At 36.0% G+C, this 21,022-nt stretch overlaps 1 protein-coding gene across 1 annotated transcript; it reads left to right on the top strand.

Moving 5' to 3' along the window:
• The first annotated feature begins 2 nt into the window (after positions 1–2).
• LOC132059049 (RGG repeats nuclear RNA binding protein A-like) lies at positions 3–6,651 on the top strand. Its single transcript, XM_059451527.1, has 7 exons — positions 3–331; positions 2,520–2,853; positions 3,152–3,220; positions 3,322–3,454; positions 4,949–5,110; positions 5,191–5,238; positions 6,237–6,651. The coding sequence occupies exons 1-7, from the start codon at positions 157–159 to the stop codon at positions 6,417–6,419; spliced, it is 1,104 nt and encodes a 367-aa protein (XP_059307510.1). The 5' UTR covers positions 3–156; the 3' UTR covers positions 6,420–6,651.
• The last annotated feature ends 14,371 nt before the right edge of the window (positions 6,652–21,022 follow it).

Raw genomic sequence — 21,022 nt, 5'->3', positions numbered from 1 at the left:
CGCTTTGGCTACTACTTTTCCACCAAAACCTTCAAAAAAACACCCACAAATAATGGATTTTAATCTATAAGCTTCTTGAACATCTTTGTTCTTTATATCTATATATTTTTATCTGTTTAGAACTTAAAAAAAAAAACAAAAAGAGTGGTAAAAAAGATGGCAACCCTTAACCCATTTGACCTATTGGATGATGATGCTGAAGACCCAAGTTTATTTATTGCTGCCCAACAGGCAAAACAGGCAGCTCTTGCTGCCTCTGCACCACCCAAGAAAGGTCCAGTTCAGCCTCCTGCTAAGTTGCCTTCAAAGCCACCTCCTCCTGCCCAGGCTGGTAAATATCCCATTTTTTCTAATCATATTAAAACATTTTTGTGTTTTTTTTTTGGTTCATGTATTTTATTCATATAGGCTATAGCCAGTGGCGGAGTCAGGATTTACACCCAGGCGTTTCAAATATATGAAAAAGTAAATACACGAAGAAGCTAAAGGGGTTCAACATCTATTATATATACATAAAAAAAATAATTTTAACCTTGTATATACATTGGCTCTGCCCCCGGCGATAGCCTTCCCATTTAGTTTATGACATATATGTATGTGTGTGTGTGTGTGTATATATATATATATAACTTATCTTTTACTTTGCTTTATTCGTATGATGATGATATGAGCTTAAATGTAGAAATGCGGATGCACAATTTGTTTGGGTTGAGTTGTTGTCGTTGTTGAGGTTGAAGAATGAATGAATATGGCTATTTATAACAAGTTTTGCTGTAAGTTATCGGATACTATATTCATTCATTTAATTTTTTTTTTTTTGGTATGTTGGTGTTCATTTTTTTGTGTTCAAGTGGAATGGTCGTAGAAAGACTCATATAGCGGACCCATTTAGTTTGGAGTGAGATGTAGCCATGTTTTTTTTATTGTCCTTGTCAGTGGCGTAGCCAGGAGTTTCATGAACTGGATTCAAAATATAGAGAAGTAAATATATTCAGAAGCAAGGGGGATTCAACATATACTATATATACATAAAAAATAAGTTTGACCTTAGATGCCAAAACCCCCTTTCGGTACCCTAGCTCCGCCCGTGGTCGTTCTTGTAGAACAAGTTATTCTGTAAGGTATTGGGTGTCAAATGATTGGTGAAGAAAAGTGAGGAAAAGATCAAGTGTGTAGGAAACTGAGTTTGTTTGGTAATATTCATTTTCTAATCACTTTAAAACATTTTGACTAAGTTCCTGCATATTCATAAATTTTATTTTTATTTTTGGGTTCAATAATTTGTGTGTAACCAGAACGAATGGAGTTGAACTAATATTTAAAATTGATATAGCTGACCCGATTTGTTTCGATTGATATGTATTACTCCCTCTGTTTCAATTTGTTTGTCTGTTTTTGACTCTACACGGAGTTTAGAAGACTTTTGAATCTTGTGGTCTTAAACATGCCACGTCGAAAGTTGGAATTATAGAGTTGCCAAAGAAAGGAAAGGGACAGTCTTTTTCAAACTAATTAAAAAGGAAGCAGGAGTCGGGATAGACAATTTGATAGACAATTTGAAACAGAGGGAAGGTCTCACTTTTTTTGCAAACAATTGGGGCCATGTTACTGGTGCACTTGAATATGGCACCCCGGGGATTTCAAAGAGACTATACCCGGTGCTTAATCAAAAAAAAATACTTATTTTTATTGTAGTGAATATGGCTTTTATAACAAGTAGTGAATACGGTGATGTTCAAAATCTAATCATTTTTAAACATCTTATGTGCGTAGCTTCGTGTATTTTATTTATGCTCTTTTTGTATTTTTAGGTTCATATTTTGTGTGAAACCGGCATGAATGGAGCTGAGCGAATGTTGAAGATTCATATAGTTGACCCAATTAGTTTTGGATTGAAATGTATTTGTATTTATTTTTGTTGGTGTTTTTGTAGAGTAAATGAATATGGCTTTTATAACAAGTCATGCTGTATGGTATATGATTGGAGGAAAAAGATCAAGTGTCTAGAAAATTGAGTTTGTTGCCTTAAACGAGAAGACATACTATTTGCAAGGTGACGCTTGTTTGTGTCTTCTCTTTTCTCATCTGTGGCCTTGCTGCATGAAGTATTTAATGCGGAAATGTTGCTTTTTCTCTTCCCAATTTGATACTGTTTCGGCTATAGAAATATGTGAAATTAATTTGAATTCCATGCTTAAACATTTAGGCTATACAAATCATTCAATCAATGCATTTCTCTGTCTGTAATTAGTTGGGGCTGAATCAATCAACTCCTTTTGAGGCTATATAAATACATGGAATTAATGGTTGTTTCCTCAACATTTGTGGAATTATTTTTCCAGTTGGTTATTTAGTAAGTATATGATAGCTTGCAAGTGGATGGGAAGATAATGTCCTATGTGAATTAACTTCTAGGTCACGTATTGAGTTTCTCTTTACCTAATTCTGTGTTGTACTACGGATTGTTTTTCTAGTAGTATATCTTTCCTTTGCTTATTTGTCTGTTAATTTTTGAGTAGTGAGGGAAGCCAGGAGTGATGGCCAGCGAGGAGGAGGCCGCGGGGGTCCACGTGGTGGAGCCCGTGGAGGAGGGCGTGGTCGTGGACGTGGGTTTAACCAAGAATTTGCTGATGAAGAGAATGCGTTTGGCAGCAACAATGGATTCTCTGGGCGGTCCAGAGCTCCAGAAGATGGAGAGTCAGGAAAGGTCTCTGAAAGGAGAGGTGGATATAGTGGACCCCGTGGGGGTTTCCGTGGAGGTCGTCGTGGTGGTTTCAATAACGGGGATTCTGCAGAAGGAGAAGGAGAACGGCCACGGAGAGTGTTTGATCGAAGAAGTGGAACTGGCCGTGGGTAAGTGATTCTGCTATTTTTGAAATCGTACAAATGCATCTCATACGGTATACTAACATTTTGGACCTCTCAAAGTATAAATATACATATAATATACATATTATATACATATAATATACATAATTAGTATATAGGTTTTGCATATTTTGGCTAGCGTCCGTAATTAATTTCGGCCGGATAAAACCCGTCACTATTCCCTTTGTCGGGCTGTTCAACAGGTCTAAGTTGTGCTTATCGTGGTTGTATTTGTTTCTGAGGCATATGATGTGTATCTTAGTTGATCTGTTCTATTGTATAGGAATGAGTTTGTTAAACGAGAGGGCTCCGGTCGTGGGAATTGGGGAACTCCTGAAGATGATATTGCACCGTAAGGCTGTCATCTCAATTTTTTGTTTCCTTATTCCCCTTGGCTTAATGTATTTTAATTTTTGCTTATAGTTTAATGTTGGTTTTTTAATCCAAATTAAGGGAGACTGAAGAGCCTGTTGTTGATGGCGAGAAGATTGTCGAGGCTGAGAAACAAGCTGGACAGGAAGATGCTGGAGACACCAATAAGGATTCTGCTGTTGCTGAGCCAGAAGAGAAGCAACCTGAGGAGAAGGTAACTGTCATTTTCTGTTGTAAACCGTTATTTGTTTTGGTTTGGTACCTTTTTGGTCCGTTAATTATTGTTATATTTTAATTTTGATCCATGTGATATTTGATTGGGCACATATTGCCTTCGGTTAATTGGAACGTGCACTTTTTGGTCCCTTTGCTTGTTTATCATTACAAATTTACCGTAATTATTAGTCGCTCTATCACCTAATTACCCGTATGTTACGTTTGTACTGTTACTCAATGTTTGACGGTAATATAGTTCTAAAAGTACTTCAAATACAACGTACTTCTTACATTTAAGGATTAAAAACACGCATTTCGATTAATTGACTGTGTCAAATGTGTTCCGTCAGATATCACAAGGACCAAAATCAAAATGTATTTGGGGACCAAAATTGATATTATCCCGTTATTGTTCCCTCCCTCTTTTCCAACTGCCAAATGGCCTTGCAGTCAGTGTGAAATAACAGGGAAAGCAAACTTGGGGAAGTACAATGCGTAGACCTTGAAGTTTCTGTTCACTGCTTTTCCATTTGGGATCACCATTTATTTTGGTTGGATTTAATCTCTTTGTTCTTGACTAAATTGTAATAACCATTCACTGGTCTGGTTGATTTCTTTTACTACTCACAGTTTCTTTCTAAATGGAGTCACACTGTTATCAATGTTACCTGCAGCAGATATTTCTATGAACTAGCTATGAACTTGAACTGCTCTTTTTTTCTGGTAGACCAGATACTTCTTAACCTTGATTCATAACAACCTTTTGGTAGCTACTCCCTTCTTCCCAATCAGTGTTATGCTTAAGCCCTGAAGCGAGGCTCAAACATGTTGAGCGCTTTGTCTCGCTTTGTGTGCGCTTCAATGTCGTCATCAAGGCTCTAAGACATACTTTTCCTTGCCAATGAGCCTCTTTTGATGAGGTGACACTAGATGATTGATATTTCACTTTATGGTAATATTTTTACAATCTCTCTGTCCATATATTTGTTATTCATACTTATTATTATTAATCTTGGGATAAACATATATCTGTATTTTTGCACAATTGCGCTTTTTTTCATTAAAGCCCATGCTTTATTTGCGCTTTGCGCTTAAAGGCCCAACTGACCTTAGAGCTTTTTTGCGCTTTTTCGCTTTTGATAACACTGTTCCCAATTTATGTAAAGTTGTTTGTCTGGGCACGCAGTTTAAGAATGAAAGCAAGACTTTTGAAACTTGTGGTTTAAAACAAGCCATAGATATTTGTGTGGCCTCGACTCATCTCATTAGGGGTAAAATGGGATGTTTAATGTTAAATTATTACTAAATGTAGAAAGGTGCCGTTATTTTTGGTACTGACTAGAAAGGAAAGAATTTCACATAAATTGGGACAGAGGGAGTATTTACTTACACTGTTGTAGCTAGTGTTATTTGCACGATTTCAGTTATTATTCATATGTATCTATGATCATTATCCGGAACTAACTAGTATTCATCTCTCCTTGTTTTGTAGGAGATGACCCTAGAGGAGTATGAGAAGGTAATGGAAGAGAAGAGGAAGGCTTTGTTGGCTCTAAAGCAAGAGGAGAGAAAGGTTAATTTGGACAAAGAACTTGAATCCATGCAACTTCTCTCAAACAAGAAGAAGAATGATGATGAGATCTTCATCAAATTGGTCAGTATTTATTTTAGTTCTTGTATCAAGAACTTGATTGCTAGTATATTCATCATGCTTGTATTTTTTTGTCTGGGCAGGGTTCTGATAAAGATAAGAGAAAAGAGGCAGTGGAGAAAACCAAAAAGGTACTTCAGTTTTTTTTTTTTTTTTGGGAAGTGCTATATTGGTATTATAGCATATGGAGACATGATTTCTTATGGATCTCTTGGGGATCCCTTCCATTTCATAAACATACTGTTATAGGTGCATGGCTTTTTATTTGTCAAAAGTTATGTACCTATTAGATTCTTTTCTTTAGCGAGAGCAATCTATTCTACCACCTGGAATGATAGAGAAAAAAATGTTTTTTATTTTGAACTTCAAGAATTTCCGGGAAATAAAATTGCAGTAAATGCATTTTAAGAAAATCATTAAATGCTTCTGTAGACGGGAATCTGTCCGTTATGTGGGGTGCTTAAGTCTAGATTAATATATTGTTACTCCGTTCATCCAAATTTATGTAAAGGTGTTTGACTGGGCACAAGGTTTTAAGAATAAAAGGAAAACTTTTGAAACTTGTGGTCTATAATAAGCCATAGATATTTGTGTGGCTATAAATCATCTCATTAAGGTCAAAATGAGAAGTTTAAAGTTAAATTGTTACTAAATATATAAAGGTATCATTCTTTTCCGGACTGACTAAAAAGAAAAGAGAGTCGCATAAATGGGGACGGCGGGAGTAATGGAAGTGCTTCTTAACTTGGTTGTCAGGGGGCATAAGTGGATAGGGAAGTAATATTTTCTGTACAGTTGTGCAGGTGCAAGTATTATAATTATTCACAATATTGTGTATGCAGTTATGCAGGTTCAGTACTATTAATTTCCCTAATATTTATGCAAGTGTCAGTATTATAATGTCCCCCAATATTGTGTTTACAGTCTTGTAGTGTCTGCATTATAGTTTGTTGTTTCACCGCAATATCATTTAATTTGAAAATCATTGCATACTAGTTTCTTTGTCACATGAAGAGCATGAAAGTATAGTAGGACTCCTAAAGTACAATAGCTGGAGACAAGATGTTAATCTGCAAATGAATTTAATTATTGCTTCGATTGTGAGGTTGATACATTTGATAACTTGCAGTCTCAAAGCATAAACGAGTTTCTGAAGCCTGCTGAAGGAGAAAGTTACTACCGACCTGGTGGTCGTGGTAGGGGACGTGGCCGTGGAAGAGGCAGTTTTGGTGGTGGTGATGGTAGAAACTACAGTGTTTCCGCCCCATCCATTGAAGATGTTGGCCAATTCCCCTCCTTGGCTGCCAAGTGAGGGAGTAATTCTTGCTGTCTGAGCCGTGTTCCCTTTTCCGTCATTTATGATATTTGGGCTTTTTGATGATAGCAGAATATTTCCCGTAACCTTTGGGCATTCCTGTATTAGATTTGTTTTGAAAAACTTTATAATTGTTCTTTAGAGTGTAAATTTAGATGTTTTTGGTGAAGGTGTAATGCCCTTGGGTTTTTGTTGACCTTTTTTACATGCATGAAAACCCTTACCTTCATATTTAGTTGTCAGAAATCTGGTTTTATGTTTCTTGTTTACTCGTCAAATCAGTTTTGGTTAGTTGTGTTTATTTTTCATACTTTCTTTTTGTTGGTTACACTTCTCCTGTTATTACGGCGTATAATTCATACTCCCTCCTAATTTATGTGGCACTATTTAACTATGCACGGAGTTAAATGAAATTTATGGTTCAAAACAAGTCTCAGATAAATGTGTAGCTGTAAACTATTTCATAAAATTAAATTGTTTCTAAATAAAGAAAAATAATATTCTTTTGGGGCAAACTAAAAATGAAAGTGTGCCACATAAATTGAGAAAGAGGAAGTTATGTTATTGTATAGAATCTCAAAATTTTGAATATCGAATTGAAACCGATCCAAATGGAGTAACTCCATTAAGAGGATTCATATAGTTGATTCTAGCTAGTTTGAAATTGAGACGGTAATTCTACCTTTTTCATCTTATGCGTTGCTATTGTGTAGGATAAATATCGATCTGCCCGAGCTAATGGTTGATGGATGCTAGTTTCTACATTTGTAACATTGTGGTTATTGGTGTTGAATGTTGATCATGGTGTAATAACATTATTTATTAACTTCGTAGCAAATGAGAAACATGTTACAAAAATGGGTCAGGAAAAAGCCTCTTTTGTGTGTGTGTGTGTTTCTGGTAGTTGTATGTAAGAATTCAATATTGTCAAAGGAAGACTATGTGGTCCTTTTGTTATCAGTGACACGTTTTACCTAGCATGAACTTAGAGCAAACGTGAAGAGTAATATCCGCAAGTGATTAGCAAAATCAAACTAATTGGACAATCATTAGCCATTATATAACACAAGCAAGATCCATATGATGATTGAAAAAATAGAGCAAACATGATAAGTAGTATCCATCACGAGGGTTGCAACTTGTAAGTCTACCTTGAAAATGTGCATAGTTCGGGTGAGATTCAATGTAGATCTAATTTATGAATCGTCGAATCTACGCAACTCTAAGGGACCGTCACAACTACTATCTTCTCGAGAATCCTATATCCTTTGTCAATGTATGGACCACTATCTCTTTCACATTGTTTATGATTGACCTTGATGGGAAATTAAAGTCAAAACCTAACCACACATCTTTATAAATGAATTACGATATCACATTTTTTGCGGTTTAAGTTTGGTGTCAATGGAAAATTAAAATGAACAATCATGCATCTTCATAGACGAAGAACTATGATATCACCTTTTCATTCTGGGGCCATAGAGTGTCCTGGAGAGGACACCACAACTTATCTCTTCCTTAAAATCTTATACTCCTAATCAGTGTATGGACGCTATCCCTCGAGTGTAAATTCAACCTTAATGAATATGCCAAAATTTACCACACATCTTCATAGACGAAGAATTACGATATACTAACTTCATTAATTATGGGTGACGGAGGGATCATACCATTTTTGCTAGTCTAAATTTAAATTTTTGACAGTTCAAAGAAATGAAGGCAGGCAATTATTAGCTCAACCAATAATACTCCTAGTTCTTCTAAAAATGTGTATGGTCCAAAACATAAAAATAATGTGTAATTTGGGAAGTGCTTTAACAAAATATAAAAAAAAGAACAAATAATGCTGAATTTATTTTCTTCACATCTAACCACCTGAGAACAATTTTTCTCACACAAAGTTGTCCTCTCAAATTGAGTCACAACCACACTTTTGGTTGACGTCCATAATTCTGTACAGCAGGGGTGACTTGTAACCAAATTTATTATCTGTTAGGATTTTAAGTTCAAGCTTAGTTGGTGTGAATGAGAAATGGAGGGAAAATTAAAAATTTGAGCAAAGTTCCTTTTAGAAAGAGCACTTTGTACCACATTGGTAGTGGAAAGAGAAAGTTGTGTGTTTTTATATCAAAACACATCTTCTAGCTCATAAAGGGTTAAGAAGAGGGACTCCCCTTGCACTGTCATCGTCGCTCGGCTTTGGATTTGAATTTAGTCAAATGATCTGATTGATTGATAATCTTTTTGGACCAAATTTATTTTTTCAAAGTCACAATTTAATTTCCATTTCGGATAGCGCAAAAATTCAATTAATTGTTTCATTTCGCGGAATTTCCAACAGCCATTTTTTTGAAAAGGCAAGTCCTTCCCCACCTTGCCTCGTTCTAAATGCTTTCTTCCCCAATATAAATTTCAGAGGCTTCGCCTTTGAACACAACGAAATTCTAAACTTTCTGCTATTAAGATTTCTCAACTTCTTCTCTTCACATTCAGTGCATTGTTTTAAAAACTACTAACCGTTATCCTGGGAAGAACCCGCATCCTTTGGCAACGGTAAAGTGGGGTTATAATTCTTAAGGACACACAAAGCGGCAGTGGGTTCGGAAGATTTTTTCTACTTCTTCTACATTTCTGTTTTCACTATTTTTCTGTTTTTGGTTTTGATCAATAAACAGAAACTGCTATACAGATTACTGTTTTACATTACGGCTACCAACAAACTTAAGGAATTATATACTCTTTGTGTTTCAATGTTCTGTAAATCTGTTCAACAGAAAAAGAAAAAGAAACAAAATAGTAACTCTTGTGTGTATATATATATATATATATATATATTTTTTTTTTTTCCTTGAGATTAAAGTCCTTGTGACTTTCTACTCATACTGTTACTCGATTTAAAGATATAAAAACTTCATCGAGATTATTTAGTCACTTGTAATCGATTTGAAGATATAAACTCTTCATCGAGTTAATCTAGTTTTTGTCCTCGATTTGAAGATATAAAATCTTCATCGAGTTTATATTTAGTTTGAAGATTAAAAACTTCACTGATTTACTAATATCATTTGTGTGTCAATTTCTTTTCAGAAAAATGACTACTGGAACAGAACAACAAACTGATTCTGTGAATGGTACCGCCACAGCGGCAACGGCTACTGCGTCGTCGAGTCGCACTACTCCGGCACCAGCGTTGGCCAAGGCAGAAAAGCCGGGAAAATTTACCGGTATCGACTTCAAAAGGTGGCAGCAGAAAATGTTCTTTTATCTGACCACCCTTAGCCTACAAAGATTTATCAATGAGGACATTCCCGTCTTGCCTGAGGACACTCCTGATAATGAGAAATTTGTGAGAAATTTGTGCTACTTCGAGGCATGGAAACATTCGATTTTATGTGCAAAAACTACATTCTCAACGACTTAGAGGATGGCTTGTATAATGTCTTCGATTATGTGTAAAACGTCTAAAGAATTATGGAACGCACTTGAGAAGAAGTACAAAACAAAAGACGCTGGATCAAGAAATTCGTGGCTGCAAAGTTCTTGGATTTCAAAATGGTGGACAACAAGTCCGTTATGTCACAAGTTCAGGAACTACAAATCATAATCCATGATCTTCTAGCGGAAGGTACGGTCATAAACTACTCGTTTCAAGTAGCGGCAGTTATTGAGAAGTTGCCTCCGCTGTGGAGAGACTTAAAAAATTACTTGAAACACAAACGAAAAGAGATGACCAAGATCTCGATTGTGCGCCTAAGAATGGAAAAGACAATAAGGTCAAAAGAAGTCACGAGCAAGTTCAACAATTGCAGGGGCAAATGTTGTTAAAGAGGCACCAAAGAAAAAACAACAAGAGAAAGAGTTCGTCTGGACCTAAGAATTTTCCCCCAAAGAAGAAATTCAAAGGCAGTTGCCACAATTGCGGAAAAATAGGACACAAGACTACGGAGTGCAGAGCTCCGAAGAAAGAAAACAAAAAGCGTCAAGCAAATATGATTGAAACGAATAATGAAGTGGAGAACCTATGTGCCATGCTCTCCGAATGTAATTTGGTAGGAAACTCTAAAGAATGGTGGATTGAATCTGGGGCTACTCGTCACGTGTGTTCTAACAAAGGATTATTTTCATCCTATGCTCCCGCAGGTCCAGACGAGACTATCTTTATGGGAAACTCGTCAACTGCCAAGGTCGAAGGAGTTGGAAAGATTTGCTTGAAGATGACGTCAGGAAAAGTGGTGACGCTCAATAAAGTTCTCCATGTTCCAGAGATTAGGAAGAATTTAGTTTCTGTTGCGCTTCTCGTTAAAAATGGGTTTAAGTGCGTTTTTGTTTCTGAAAAAATTGTACTTAGCAAGAATGATATGTACTTAGGAAAAGGTTACTTGAATGAGGGCCTTTTCAAACTCAATGTAATAGTGATTGAAATGAATAAGAATGTTGCTTCTTCTTACTTGCTTGACTCAAATTCTTTATGGCATTCACGTTTGGGTCACGTCAACTTCAAAACGTTGCGGAAAATGATTAATTTAGAAATATTGCCTAAGTTTGAATTTAATAAAAACAAGTGTCAAATATGTGTGGAATCAAAGTATGTTAAACATCCTTTTAAGTTAACTCAAAGGAATTCAGATCCTTTAGACTTAATTCACACCGACATTTGCGACATGAAGTCAACACCAACTCGCGGTGGAAAAAAGTACTTTATAACTTTTATTGATGATAGCACAAGATATTGCTATGTTTATTTACTTAATAGTAAAGATGAAGCAATTAATGCATTCAAGCAATATAAAAATGAAGTGGAGACACAACTAAATAAAAAGATTAAAATGATCAGAAGTGATAGAGGTGGTGAATATGAATCTCCATTTGAAGAAACTTGTTTGGAATATGGCATTATTCATCAATTAACTGCTCCATATTTGCCTCAATCCAATGGGATTGCAGAAAGGAAAAATAAAACCTTAAAAGAAATGATGAATGCATTATTAATAAGTTCTGGTTTACCACAAAACTTGTGGAGGGAAGCTATTCTTACTGCCAATAGAATACTTAATCGAGTTCCCCATAGCAAAACATAATCCATCCCATATGAAAAATGGAATGGAAGAAATCCTAACATGAAATATTTCAAAGTGTGGGAGTGTTTGGCGAAAGTGCAAGTTCCTAAACCTAAGAGGGTAAAAATAAGCCCAAAAACAGTTGATTGTGTTTTTATTGGATATGCAACGAACAGTAAAGCATATCGATTTCTGGTTCATAAATCAGAAAATCCCGAGATTCAAGTGAACACGGTAATTGAATCAGGCAACGCTGAATTTTTTGAAAAAATATATCCGCATAAAAATGAATGTGAGACGTCTAGCATAAGATCTAAATGACCTCGCGAAGAAGTAAATGATAATATTCATGGTGAGGAAAATCCAAGACGGAGCAAACGTCAAAGGACGTCTACATCCTTTGGACCAGATTTTCTAACATTTTTGTTGGAAAATGAACCTCGAACTTTTAAAGAAGCTATGTCTTCCTCAGAAGCACAATATTGGAAAGAGGCAATCAATAGTGAAATAGAATCCATATTAAACAATCATACTTGGGAATTGGTTGATCTTTCTCCAGGAAATAAACCCTTAGGTTCCAAATGGATCTTCAAAGGGAAAATAAAGGACGATGGCACTATTGACAAATATAAGGCAAGACTTGTTGTCAAAGGATTTAGACAACGAGAAGGTCTTGATTATTTTGATACGTACTCACCGGTAACACGAATTACATCTCCGGGTCTTCATCCATTCACTCATGTTATGTGTTCTTCATGTCATGCGTTAGCATTCACCATGTACAATCTTCAAATCCATCAAATGGATGTTAAAACAACCTTCTTAAATGGAGATTTGGAGGAAGAAATCTAATGGAACGACCTGAAGGGTTTGTTGTTCCAGGAAAAGAAAAGAAGGTGTGCCGACTTGTTAAGTCTCTTTATGGACTAAAACAAGCACCCAAGCAATGACATGCAAAATTTGACCAAGCAATGGCAAACGGGTTCAAGATTAACGAGTGTGATAAATAGGTGTGTATTAAGAACACTCCAAATCATATAGTCATTGTGTTTATATGTAGATGATATGTTGATAATGAGTAAAGACATTGCCGACATAAATGCTACAAAACGCATGCTTGCTAGCAAATTTGATATGAAAGACCTAGAAGTTGCTGATTTAATTCTAGGAATTAAAATTCAAAGAACTCCTCAAAGTTTAGCGTTGTCTCAATCTCATTATATTAAAATGGTACATGAAAAATTCAAATATTTGAATTTCAGAATCGCGAGAACTCCAATTGATCTGAACCATTCCTTCGTAAAGAATAAAGGTCAAAGCAAGTCTCAATTGGATTATGCTCGAGTTTTAGGAAGTTTGATATACATAATGAATTGTACACGACCTGATATAATAAGTAAACCGAGTCGATATTAATTTCAATTGGCAATGAAACAAGTTTGGGGTATTTGGAATATACCCAAGATTATGCATTACACTATAACAAGTATCCCGGAACAAGGATATAGCGATGCAACCGGATCACCGGTTCAACCGAAACTAAATCCACTAAAGGATATTTTTTACTATCGTCGTTGTTCCGCGCATTGCTCGCTCTACCATGGAATCCGAATTTATAGCGCCGGACAAAGAAGAAGGTTTCTTAGACGACATTCCATTTTGGGGGCCCAAACCTTTGGCACCTATATGCATACATTGCGATAGTTAAGCCGCAATCTTTGTATAACGGAAAATCTCGTCACATACGACGAAGCATAATACCGTTAGATAACTAAGCATCACATGACTATGTCAAGTCAAAGGATAATTGATCCACTTACAAAAGCCTAGCTAGAGAGGCAATGAGAAATCATCAAAAAAGCAAACTATATACGGTCGAGGACAAGTCATCATGGCGTAACTCTACCTAGAAGATTAGATCCCAAGCTCTAGGTTCAAAGATCAAACAAAGTGTGTGTTGTCAAAGAACAACTTCCATTCTCGTGAAAGACAATGTTCTCATTAAGGCTTTTTAATGATTTCTAAGTTTGATAGTATATCAAATTGTTTTTTAAAGGATTACACGTTTAGGAATTTGGAAAGTTTGTCGTGCCAATTTCACACACTTATGAAACTAGGCGGTGTTCATTAAAAACACAACAATGAGAACCAAAGAAGGTTAAGGATTAATTTTGACCTATGTTGTCTAGGTATACACCAAAGCTGAGTAAAGATATCAAATTGCCGATTGACCGAGTATACCCGATATATGTTCACTATGGAAAGTTCAAAGGAAAACCTACTTATTTAGACGCGATTAATCCTTATTTGCAAATCACATTTTTTCTACGCATATTTTCATTATAGCCATTCCCCATTCAGATTGTTAGGATTTTAAGCTCAAGCTTTTAGTATGCGAATGTGAAGATGGAGGGAAAATTAATTCTTTTAAAGAGCACTTTGTACCAATTGGTAGTGGAAAGAGAGAATTGTGTGTTTATATATCAAAACACATCTTCTAGCTCATAAAGGGTTAAGAAGAAGGACTCCCCTCACGCCGTCATCGTCGCTCGGCTCGGCTTCGGCTTCGGATTTGATAATCTTTTTGGACCAAATTTATTTTTTCAAAGTCATAATTTAATTTCCATTTCGGATATTATCTAATATCATTTCCGCGCAAAAATTCAATTTATTGTTTCATTTCGCGGAATTTCCAACAGCCATTTTTTTGAAAAGGCAAGTCCTTCCCCACCTTGCCTGTTTGGAACAGTTTCTTCCCCCATATAAATTTCAGAGGCTTCGCCTCATTTTGAACACAACGAAATTCTGAACTTTCTGCTATTAAAATTTCTCAACTTCTTCTCTTCATATTCAGTGCATTGTTTTACAAACTACTAACCGTAAGTGTCTTGTGATTTGCTACGTTAATTTGATTTCGTCGGAGTTCTGTGGTTTGCATTGCCACTACTACAGAAACGTTCTTTCATTCTATCCTGGGAGGAAGTAACCCGCATCCTTTGGCAACAAATGCTTTAAGGACACACAAGCAACTTGTGGGCTCGGAAGATTTTTCTACTTCTTCTACATTTCTGTTTTCACTATTTTTCTGTTTCTTATTTTGATCAATAGACAGAAACTGCTATACAGATTACTGTTTTACATTACAAGTACCAACATTATCTCCCGTCAATGATATTTGTCGTTAGAATTTATGAGTTTAACGACCCTCACAAAATTCAAAAATCATTTATTTTACTGGTTCATAATTTATTATATATAGATGTCCCGTGAATTTCTTAACACATATATAAAATATGAGTCAAAGCAATTGGATTCAGTCGAACCGGTACTAAGCATTTATCAATGTTCTTTTCAAGTCACCCCTTACTGTCACAATTAACTCGCGTTAATTGAATGAGACATTCTAACTATATAGAAGCACGGGACTTCCGTCCCACCCCCGTGAAGCATTAAAAAAAAAAAAAAAAAAAAAAAAGTGTGGTCCCCATATTAAACAACAAACAATATTAAAAAAAAAAACACCAACCCATATTTAAAAAAAAAAAAAAAAAAAAAAAGAAACCCACCATCTCCAAACTCACGGAGAAAAAAAAATGGACCCCATATTAACAAAACCAAACAATATAAAAAAAAAAAGTGAATCCCATATTAAAAAAACAAACAATATCAAAAACAAAGTGCAGACTTTGTATTCGTAGTAAACACTAATATAATAAAGTTTTAGATACGGAGCACAAACAAAGTGGAACCTACTATCTCCAAACTCACGGAGTCGTCCGTTAAGCATTAAAAAAAAAGTGTGGTCCCCATATTAAACACCAACCAATATTAAAAGAAAAAAAAGAATTAAAAAAAAGTGGAACCCACCATCTCCAAACTCACGGAGAAAATAAAAGTGGACCCCATATTAACAAAATCAAGCAATATAAAAAAAAAGTGAACCCCATATTAAAAAAACAAACAATGTCAAAAATAAAGTGCAGACTTTGTATTCGTAGCAAACACTAATATAATAAAGTTTTAGATACGGAGCACAAATAAAGTGGAACCCACCATCTCCAAGCTCATGGAGAAAAAAAAAAGTGGACCCATATTAACAAAATCAAGCAATTATATAGAAGCATGGGTTTACACCCATGCTTTGTCGTCCGTTAAAAAAAAAAAAGGTGTGGTCCTCATATTAAACACCAACCAATATTTAAAAAAAAAAAAAAACACCAACCAATATTTAAAAAAAAAAAAAAAAAGGAAGTAAAAAAAATAATGGAACCCACCATCTCCAAACTCAGGGAGAAAAAAAAAATGGACCCCATATTAACAAAATCAAGCAATAAAAGAAAAAAGTGAACCCCATATTAAAAAAATAAACAATGTCAAAAACAAAGTGCAGAGTTTGTATTCGTAGCAAACATTAATATAATAAAGTTTTAAATACGGAGCACGAACAAAGTCGAACCCACCATCTCCAAACTCACGAAAAAAAAAGGTGGACCCCATATTAACAAATCAAGCAATATAAAAAAAAAAGTGAATCCCATATTACAAAAACAAACAATGTAAAAAACAAAGTGCAGGAGGATCCGTTCATTTTTTAGCAACGGCCCGCAATGAGCATAAGCTTGGAAAATGCAACCAACTCATCCCCTGGGAGGTAGATATTTTTGACTTGGGTGCCTCATCTCTCCAAGCACAAATTTTGAAAATTTTCACGTGTCGCTAATACAACTAGCCTTCTTCCAAAACTCCTAGCCAAAATCCCACAAAATTTGCAGCCATATCAGCTAACCCGAATTTATCACCCACAAAGAACTTCTTATCCAATTCATAATACTCTCTCTCTCTCTAGTGCTCTCGGCGCAGTTTAAGCTTAACGTGTGCCGACCTAGTCCATGGCAGGAAAGAGAGCACGAGGTCGACCAAAGAAGGTTCCATTGACAGGGGAAGACAGCTTAATCCCGTTTATTACTTCGGGTAACAAATCGACGACAACTACTGAGATCAGATCTACTAAAGGGAATGAAGGGGTTAGGTCTTACCATGGACCATCTAGGTCGGATAGTCCGATGACCCGACCACCTGCAAGCCCAAGCAATCTGCAAGAGGAATTTAGAGCTCAGATGACACCAGCGGCGATGAGTACGGTCCTATTGGTTGCTGTCGCTAATGCGAACTCTGCTAAGGGGAAAACTCAGCCGGAAATACCAATTCATGAACCAACAACACAAAGAATCGGAGTGGGTTGGTTTATTTTCAGGCAATCGAGCAGCTAACAATGGTATGGCCCTATCTTATGTTCCCCCAGTTATAGTTAATGGTGAGATTGTGGTCCAATTAGAGAAATTTGAAATGGAGGAGGAAACAAAAAAGTGGAATAGTGCTTTGATAGTTTATGTGGTCGGAGACACACCAGGCTATAATTGCATGAAAAGGTTTATTAACCAAATGTGGAATTCTGTGGCTCAACCTGAGGTGTTTTATCATGAAGAGGGGTACTATGTAGTTAGATTTCAATCCTTGGAAGATATGCATGAAATTATGTGTTCAGGACCCTACACTGTTAATAACAAGCCATTGATACTCAAGAAGTGGAATCCTAAATGATTTCCCGCCGAATTTCTTAAATGAGATTCCATTGTGGGTAAAGTTTCCTAAATTGCCAATGGACTGTTGGAGTAGTGCAACTCTGAGTCGTATTGCTAGCGCCATAGGAAACCCAATGTTTGCTGATGAATGTACAACAAAGCAAACTAGGATCTCTTTTTCCCGCATGCTTATCAAAGTAAACATCACAAAACCACTACCTGAAGAGATCAGAGTTAGAGGATCAGATAGGGACATTTTTTTACAAAGGGTGGAGTATGATTGGAGGCCAAAATTTTGTGGAAGATGTATCAAGATATGACATGATTGCGCTATGCAACTACAACAACCGGCACTGGCTCCTGAAGCTCCTAAAGAACAGCCCAAGCACCAGCAAAATCAGAGAACGAGATATCAGAATAAGGGTAAACATACTTGGAATGCTAAAATGCCTAGCACACATGCAGTCACAACATCAGAAGTCCAAAATGGTACTATACCGTAGAGAACTCAAACTATTATTTCTCGGATAAAGCATTAGGGTCTATGAGTTATTTTATATCTGAGTTACAAAGCTAATGCTCAAGAGTTGTCTACATCTGTCCCTCCTGAAGCAGGGGACTCACTTCAACCCTGATGTAGGGGTGGGCGTTCGGTTTTTCGGTTCGGTTTTTTCAAAGTTCGGTTCGGTTTTTTCGGTTTTTTGAAAGTAGATTTAGTTCGGTTTGGGTTCGATTTCGCTTTTTTAATTCGGTTTTTTTAGCAATTACAAATCTCTCCATTTATTTCCATTTTTCCTTCTTGATTGCTTCGAGTTAAGGTTTACGCTAGACTAAATGTTTGAAGGTTTGATGACTTTAGAATCCAACCATAATGATCATCCACACATACAAGATAATATCATATACAAAATATAATGTATTATACAACGTATAATAAAATCATACAAAGTATATAAAATTTTATATAGTGTATAATCAAATTATGTGAGTTATATCTAATTTATTATAGTAGGTGAAATAAATTATATGAATATTATTCTATGTATAACATTTTTATTATACTATATATAATAAAAATCAACACTCAAATTATTAGTATACTTGTATTCAATATCTTGTAGTGTTAAATGAAAACTGAGATTTTATTTTTTATGGAATAATGAAAGAAGTTGAGAATAAGGAGGAAGTAGAGAAGGTAAGAAAAAAAGCTGAAAAAAATCTTGCGTATAAGGAGTAATATGAAATTGTATAAAAGCAAGTTTATACTATGAACAACAAATAGGTATCGAGTTATTCACGTCTATATAGCAATTTGATTTACTATAAAACATTTAACTTGTCATGTAATGTTTAATAACATTTAGTTACTAAGAGTATGTAAATATTATAATATTATTGTCACTTATGTTTTTTTCCCAAAAATAAATTGTATTTAAATTGTAAAAAAAAAAAAAAAAAAAAAAAAAAAAAAAAAAAACAACAACTTCGGTTTAACCGAAAAACCGGTAAATCGGAATCAAAACCGAAACCGAAAAACCAAATTAATTCGGTTCGGTCCGGTTTTTCGGTTTTCGATGTTTATGCCCACCCCTACCCTGATGTCTTGGGTAACATGGAACATTAGTGGGACCAACAAGAGATTCAAACAAAAGGAGTTAGTCACCTATATAAAGAATAACAACATCAAATTAGTTGGCTTAGTAGAAACTAAAGTTAAAGCAAATAATGCAACCGATGTAGCAGGCAGGATTGCTCCTGGATGGAACATTATTTCTAACTATGAACATGCTGTAAATGGAAGGGTATGGGTATTATGGGACTCAAATATATATGAGATTATAGTATTACATAAAGGGATACATCCTTGAAAAAATTGGACTGACCGTGGTATACGGGTATAATACAGTGGAACTCCGAAAAGATTTGTGGTCACAATTGCATTTACTTGCTGCTAGAACTTCATGGATCATCTGGGGCGATTTTAATGCTGTACTAACTACACAAGTTCCAAGGTAGCCCGGAAAGACTTAAGACTTCTCAGAATCGTATACAAGTGAATTTAAATGAGATGATCAAACAAGCAGAAGGGCACTACTAGGGTGCATAGCAGGATAGACAGGGCATTTGGAAATGTTGAATGGATGTCAAGTAACAACCGGGCGTAAGATTTCGCATCTTGCACTTATGCTCATACAATTAAAAGAGGTCTCTTGCAAGAAATCCCATTCAAGTTTTTCAATGTTTGGAGTGAGCATGAGAGCTTCTTGCCGCTAGTAAAATGGATGGAGAGGACACGGCTTTATGAAGAATATCCGGGGGAAGTCGAAGACTTATAAGTTGAAACAATTGAACAAAGTGAATTTCAAGGATCGTCGAACGAATTCCAAGCCAGAACATTCAAAACAAGCTTAGCTCTCAATTGGATCACCTAGTGGATTTAATGGTAGCAAGATTGGAAAAATGGTCACTAAGAAATCAAGGGCAACATGGTTGAGATTTGCCAATGTGAAAGAGAGGCAACATAGAAAGACTATCTCAAGATTCGGATATACTGGAAGATAAAGGGCCAATACAAGATGAGATCATTGCTTTTGCATCACTTATAGGTACCCGCCAACGATACCGAAAATGGGACCTATTTTGATGCGCACACGGGGTTGAATTATGTGGCCACCATCGATCTCGAGATATACAAGGGTTTATGTGATATTGGGGATGCCAAGGCACCAGGGGTGGATGGGTACAATTCCCTCTTCTTCAAAAAATCTTGGGAAGTGGTAGGGAAGGATTTGCTAAGGTCGCTTAACCGTAAAGCAAAGAATTCTTTTACCTAAGGTCCCAAACCCAGCAAACATCAAAGACTATAGGCCCATAGCATTCTGTTCAGTTCTATACAAACTGATAGCCAAGGTGATGACATCCAGACTCTAGAAAATAATGCCTAAGCTTATATCTGATACACAAGCAGGCTTTATTCCCGGGAGAAAAGTTGCTGATAATGTCCTATTGGCACATGAACTAGTCAAGGCATACTCCAAGAAAAATATTTCTCCAAGATGTGTCATCAAAGTTGATATCCAAAAGTCATAATTTATCTCATTTCCCTCATTTATAGAGTGGATTATGGAGTGTGTATCAACAGTTAATTACTCAACCATAGTTAATGGAGAATTCACAAGGCCTTTTGATGCTGCTAGGGGTCTTCGACAAGGAGACCTACTCTCCCCTTTTCTATTTGCCATAGTAATGGAGTACTTGAGCAGGATGTTGAAAACACTGAAGCATGATAAGAATTTTAAGTATCACCCAATGTGTTCCAGACTAGATATCACCCACCTCTCTTTTGCGGACGATTTGCTACTGTTTGCCAGAGGTGATGAAACTTCAGTCTCTTTGCTACATAAAAATTTCACCACATTTTCAGAAACTTCGGAAACAGTAAAGGTCTAAAAGTGCTATATATTATGGAGGGTAAATCAGGGTGCAATACCGTCGGTATAGTCATGGGGAATTACCCTTCAAATATTTAGGGATCCCCCTAGCCACAAAGAAACTGACAAATATGCAATGGCAGCCTTTGGTAGACAAGATAGTGGCAAAAATAACCTCTTGGACTGCTAAGAAACTATCGTATGCAGGCAGGATCCAACTAGTGCAGGCAGTAATATTTGGGATTCAATCTTACTGGGCTCAGATGTTTATTATCCCCTCCAAAGTAATGAAGAATATAGAAGCGCATTGTAGGAGTTATGTGTGGTCAGCAACTAATGTGATTACTAAGAGGTCTTTGGTTTCCTGGGATAAGTTATGTGCCCCAAAAGCTACAGGTGGCCTAAACTTAATCAACATGAGGATCTGGAACAAAGCAACAATTATTAAAACATGTTGGGAATTAGCTACTAAGAAGGATGCACTTTGGATTAAATGGATCCATAGTTACTACATTAAGGACCAAGATCTA

Source organism: Lycium ferocissimum, chromosome 1 (genome assembly GCF_029784015.1).
Source record: "Lycium ferocissimum isolate CSIRO_LF1 chromosome 1, AGI_CSIRO_Lferr_CH_V1, whole genome shotgun sequence".
Lineage (NCBI taxonomy): Eukaryota > Viridiplantae > Streptophyta > Magnoliopsida > Solanales > Solanaceae > Lycium > Lycium ferocissimum.
The sequence above is the reverse complement of the archived record's forward strand: the minus strand, read 5'-3'. Positions and strand labels throughout refer to the sequence as shown.